This window comes from Lipotes vexillifer, unplaced genomic scaffold, assembly GCF_000442215.2.
Source record: "Lipotes vexillifer unplaced genomic scaffold, Lipotes_vexillifer_v1.1 scaffold371, whole genome shotgun sequence".
Classification (NCBI taxonomy): Eukaryota; Metazoa; Chordata; class Mammalia; order Artiodactyla; family Lipotidae; genus Lipotes; species Lipotes vexillifer.
This window is the reverse complement of record NW_006786304.1, coordinates 3,909,842-3,915,189: the sequence shown is the minus strand read 5'-3', so window position 1 is coordinate 3,915,189 and position 5,348 is coordinate 3,909,842. Positions and strand designations below refer to the sequence as shown.

Sequence of the window (5,348 nt, the reverse complement as noted above, 5' to 3'; positions counted from 1 at the left end):
AAATCCGGGGAGCCCGGAGCTGGGGGGAGGGCCGGGCACAACCCGGCCCTGCCCCCTCCCCCGCGGGGTGCCCAGCAACTTCTGAGGAAAGTTTGGCATTGATTGCGTGGTGCCCCGAGGATGGGCAGGGTCCTGCTGTCCTGGTGCTGGGCGCTGTGCTGCTGGGGGTGCGTGGCTCCCGAGGGTGAGTGATGGGGGGGCTGGGGGAGGAGGGAAGGAAGAGGGATGGCTGGCAGGTGTTCGAGGGGAGTGAGTCGGGAGTCCTGGTCTGGCTCAGGGAGTTTTCTTGGGACAACAGAGGGGGAGGGTATACACAGAGACAAACCAAGAGAGGGAAGGAAAAAGGGACTCGAGAGAGCAGAAGGGCAAGAAACAGAAACTAAGAGGGTCAGAGATGGGAAGAGATGGACACAGACAGACAGACACGAGAAGCTGAGGGCAAGGGTAGGGGCTGGACTTGAGTTGGGGGCCTTGGGGAGAGGGGCTGAGCTGGGGTCTGCCCGGAAAGGAATCTTCCAGAAAGGACCCCTAAGTCAGGCAGCGGGATGAGGGGGCTCCAGAGCCCCAGGGGAAGTCCCTCGTCACTGTCATCCCCACTTCTCCTTACCCCATGGCTTTTTGTCTGCGCGTTCCACCTCTGGGGCCAGGGGCTCTGCCTCCAATCCTACCATCTCTGTGGGTCTCCATTTCTCTTTCTCTCTCCAGTCTCTGTCTTTATCTCTCCCTGTGCCCTAAGTGTCTCTATCACTGTCTCTGTCAGTCTGTTTTTGTCTCTTTCTTTCCATTTCCCTCTGTGTGTCTCTCCTACCACTTTTTCCCCTCTTGGGTGTCTCTCTCCATCCCTTATCCTCTGTCGCTCCGGGTCTCTGTCCCGCTCTGTCTGCCTGACTTTCTCTGGTTCCTCTCTCTCTCTCTCCTCTCCCTCCCATTCTCTTCTCTTCCCCACCATCCACCAGCCTAATCTGTCAAGTCTCTAGAGACCCTAAGGGAGGGCAGGCCAGCCGGGCAGTCAGGGCGTGGGAGGCTGCCAGATCCCAGGCCTACTCCCAACGGACGGAGGCTGGAGGCCGGACCCCAGTCCCCTGGGAAGGCTCCCATCTTCCCCTCAAAGCCTCCACCCTCCACGCCCCCTGCTGAGGTCACTCTGCAACTATGTGGGCCTAAGGGCCTGGCGGGGTCCTGGCAGCAGGCAGGCCGCACGGGTGGAACCCGAGGAGTCGGAGGGGAGCAGGGTTTCCTGAGTGAACTCTTCCCCATCTCTCTGCAGGCCCACAGGCTGAGGGGCACCCCTTCGTGGGGAGTCCAGGGAACATCACTGGTGCCCGAGGACTCATGGGGGCCCTTCGGTGTGAGCTCCAGGTTCAGGGGGAGCCCCCTGAGGTGACCTGGCTTCGGGATGGACAGGTCCTAGAGCTGGCAGACAGCACCCAGACCCAGGTGCCCCTGGGCGAAGACGGGCAGGATGACTGGAAAGTGGTCAGCCAACTCAGGTGCCCAGCCTCCCCTAACCAGACATGACCCGCATCCCTCCTGACCCCTGTGTCCCCATCTCCATCACATGGTGGCTGCAGAGTCACTCGCAGGAACCCACCTGGGTTGGACCCCAGTGTGGCCACTCGCTAGCTGCATGGCTTTGAGCATGTGACATAACTAACCCTGGCTTTCACTTTCCTCTTCTGTAAAATGAGTTAATAATAGTACCCACTTATTCAGTCTTACGAGTTTCCAGCCCAGACTCTCCTCTTTCAGTTCTGAGGACCCCCTCCCCCGGTGCAGCTTTGACCCTGAACCTCTCTGTCCCTCCTTTTGCCCTGTCAGAATCTCGTCCCTGCAGCTCTCAGACGCTGGATGGTACCAGTGTGCCGTGGTCCTGGACAGAAAGACCTTCGTGTCCCAGCCTGGCTACGTCGGGCTGGAGGGTGAGCCCTGGGCTCAGAGGTCGTGGGAGACCAAGAATCCTGAGGGGTCAGAGGGTGCTGGAGGATTCACGGCGTGCATTGGGGACGTACAACCTAAGAATGTCAGAGATCTTGGAGGGTCAGGCAGCTGGAGGGGTCTATAAATTATTGGGGGCAGGCCTGCACAAGATTATATGTTTTGGGCAGGGGGGTAGATATCTTTGGGGCTGTCAGCTGTCCTGAGGTCACACATGGTTGGGGCAGGACATTCGGGGGTCAGATCAAGGATCTGAGCTCAGCACAACTTAACCCTCTCCCTCACCCCCCAGGGGCCTCACTTTCCTCATAGATAAAGTGGCATGAAGAGCAGGAAGGAGTAAGACATTCTGGAAAAGAGACATGAGAGGCTCAGATGTCCTGGAGCTCAGACATTGGTGGGGAGAGTCAGATATTGGGATCATGTTTCCTGGGGGTAGAGGTGTCCTGAGGGGTCAGACATAGGGGTCAAAGACCCTGCATCCTACAACATCCTAGTGGTGAGTCAGACACCTAGGGGGCTCAGAGGGACCCCAGCCTTCACCACTGCCCCCCCCCAGGTCTGCCTTACTTCCTGGAGGAGCCTGAGGACAGGACTGTGGCTGCCAACACTCCCTTCAACCTGAGCTGCCGGGCCCAGGGACCCCCAGAGCCCGTGGACCTACTCTGGCTCCAGGATGCTGTCTCCCTAGCTGCAACCGTGGACCACAGTGCCCAGCACACACTCCGTGTGCCAGGTGAGTCCAGGGGTGTGGTCAGCTCAGTGTAGAGGGCCGGGCAGGATGGAAGTGGGGAGCCCTTCATGCCTCTGTGTGAGGGTCTGCTCATCTCTCTGCCCTTCTCCGTCTGTCTCTGTCTCTGAGTCTCCCTCTAGTTTTTTCTCTTTGTCTCTGAGTGTCTCTGTCTCTGCATGTCGGTCCCCATCTATCTCGTTTCCCTCTGTATGTTTTCTTTCTGTCTCTGTTCTCCATCTCTCTCTGTTGCTCTGTGTGTCTGTCTCCCCGTCTCTCTGCTCTTTCCCCCTCCATTCATGCCAGCCTCTCTGCAGAGAATTCTTTGTCCTGGGTTTCCTCTGAGCTGCTCCATGGCCAAGTGTGTGGGGGTCTGATGTCCCTTGTGTCAGGCCTTGACCCTAAGCAGGGCACCGGAATCAACTGGGCCTTCCTCTCGCCTAGCTCCTTACAGAAGTAACCCAAGATGAAGAGAGACACGACGGGTCTGAGTGACAGGAGAAACCCTCCCAGCCTCAGGGTGACCATCCCCTTCCACACCTCACAGATGGGGCAGGACCTAGCTTGGGGTCACACAAGTTGGGGGACCCTGAGCACAGGGGGTTCCCCTCACTGAGGAAGGAGAGGCAGAGGAACACAGATGGGGGAGGCTGAGTCAGTCAGAGGGAGGCGGCTGGACCTTGGAGGGCATCGGCTTCCAGCATCCCCAACCTGCTGCTTCCATCTGCTGGCATGGGGAGGGGACTCCTGACGGAGGGTCTCTTGGGGTGGAAGGAGGTGCCCACATTCCCAGCATTCCGGGGGCCCTGAGTGTAGGAGGAAGCAGGGGTGAGCGTGCCGGCCTCCAGAGGGGTGACTCAGGCCCACAGCTCTGGGGCCTGAGTCAGCCTGGCAGGACCCGGGCAAAGGGGAGGGAGAGGGGGATGGTTCCCCCACCCCATCCCAGGAAGAGGGAGAAGTGGGGGATGCAGGTGGGAGAGGATCTGTGTGTGTATCAGCGTGTGAGGGAGCTGCCAGGTGGGGATCTCTGTGTGTGTCTCTGTGTGGGGGGCGGGGTGGGAGGTCTGGGTGTGTCCCTGTCCCTCTCGATCTGTGTCTCAGTGCATCTACCTGTTTGTATGAGGGTGAACCTTAGTGAGGGCTGCCTTCTGTGGATGTCTCAGAGTGTGTGTGTGTGTGTGTGTGCGTGCGTGTGTGTGTGTGTGAGGCTAGGTATGTTTCTGTCGCCTTAGGTGTCTGTCCCACTGTGTTTGGGTCTTTATGGCATGTTTCTGTAAGTTTCTCAGGGGCTGTCAGTGTGTGTGTGTGTGTGTGTGTCTGTGTGTGTGTGTGACTAAGTATTCCAGTGTCGGCCTGCTATCTGTCCTTCTTTGTGTTTGTGTGTTCACAGCTGTGACTCTCTGTGAGAGGGTGGAGTGCATATGTGTGTGTGAGGAGAGATGGCAGAGTGATGGACGGCAGTGTGTCTTGTGGCTATTTTCCATACCTCCCTGTATAGAGGTGACAATGCCAGCTTACAGGCGGTGCCTCTAGGTGTCAGTGTGTCTTAGTGGGAGCTTCTGTTTCTTTGTGGGCTCAGGATGTGTCATTGGACAACTTGGTGTGTTTCTTGGTGTGGTTCCACTGCCTGTGGCTGTGTATGGATGGCTCTGTGATATCTGTGTATATGTCACAGGGTGAGCATGTTGGTATGTGACTCTGTCCCATGGACCCCTATAGATGTGTGTGTGTGTGTGTGTGTGTGTGATTCACAGCAGGTAGTAACAATACCCTTCTGCTTCTGTCTGCTCTCCTGGCATGTCAGTTCCAGCCCTGACTGCCTCTTGGTGGATGAACTTGAGGTACTCACCAGCCAGTGTGTATATATGTGTCTGTGCCACCTATCCGCACAAGGCAGCATCTCCACGTTTGTGCGTCTGCAGCAACCCTGTGTGTTGATGCAAGTGTGTGTTTCCGTATGAGCCTGCATCTTGAGGAATGTGTCTGAAGCAAGCTGAGTGTGTCCAGCTGTGTTTTGAAGTCTTGGCTGTGTTTCTGTGTGAGCCAGTCAACATCAGCCTGATTTGTGTCCTGTTGTGTATCCGTTTGTCCACTTCAGCCTCAACGTATGTTTGATGCTTGGTGGGTGTATCTCAAAATGCGGGGAGGTTTGTGTGTCTGTCAGCTTCAGCCTAGATGTGTGTTGTGTTGCTAGGTGTTTGTAGTCAGTGTGTGCTCGTTTGATTGAGTGTTTGTGTTCGTGTATGTGTGTGTCTCTCTTTGTGTATGTGCGTCAGCGTCGGCCCCTTGTGTATACATGTCAGTCATAGAGAATGTTTTTGTGTCACTGTGTGTTTGCAACAGCATCCTCCTGTGTAGTTAACCAGTGCTGCTGTTTTCTGTTTTAGGGCCAGTTACGTGCCCTGTAGGCCCCTGTATGTTAAGTGTGATTCATTGTGTGTGTAGGAATTCGTGGTGTGTGCTGTGTCAAGGAATTTCGCCCGTTTGTGTGTGTCTGTCCCTGGATCTGACTCAGGGCGTGCCCCCTCTCTCCTTCCATCCCTCCAATTCCCTCGGAAAAAGCAAACTGCGCTCTGGGGTGGGGGAGGGTGGCGCCTGGGCGCCGAGGGAGAGAGGGACGGTACATCTGGAAAGCACATCTGGAGCTGGTCGTAGAGGGAGAGCCCGCCGGAGGGGGGGGGGG

The 5,348-nt window shown here is 56.9% G+C and overlaps 1 protein-coding gene across 2 annotated transcripts in view; it reads left to right on the top strand.

Moving 5' to 3' along the window:
- The window catches only part of AXL (AXL receptor tyrosine kinase), a 30,298-nt gene continuing 24,950 nt past the window's right edge, over positions 1-5,348 (top strand). For both annotated transcript variants that reach the window (XM_007458628.1, XM_007458627.1), the window contains exons 1-4: positions 1-184; positions 1,268-1,490; positions 1,819-1,919; positions 2,495-2,671. In XM_007458628.1, coding sequence (XP_007458690.1) covers positions 121-184; positions 1,268-1,490; positions 1,819-1,919; positions 2,495-2,671 — 565 coding nt within the window. In that variant the 5' untranslated portion in view covers positions 1-120. The remainder of the gene's footprint in view (positions 185-1,267; positions 1,491-1,818; positions 1,920-2,494; positions 2,672-5,348) is intronic.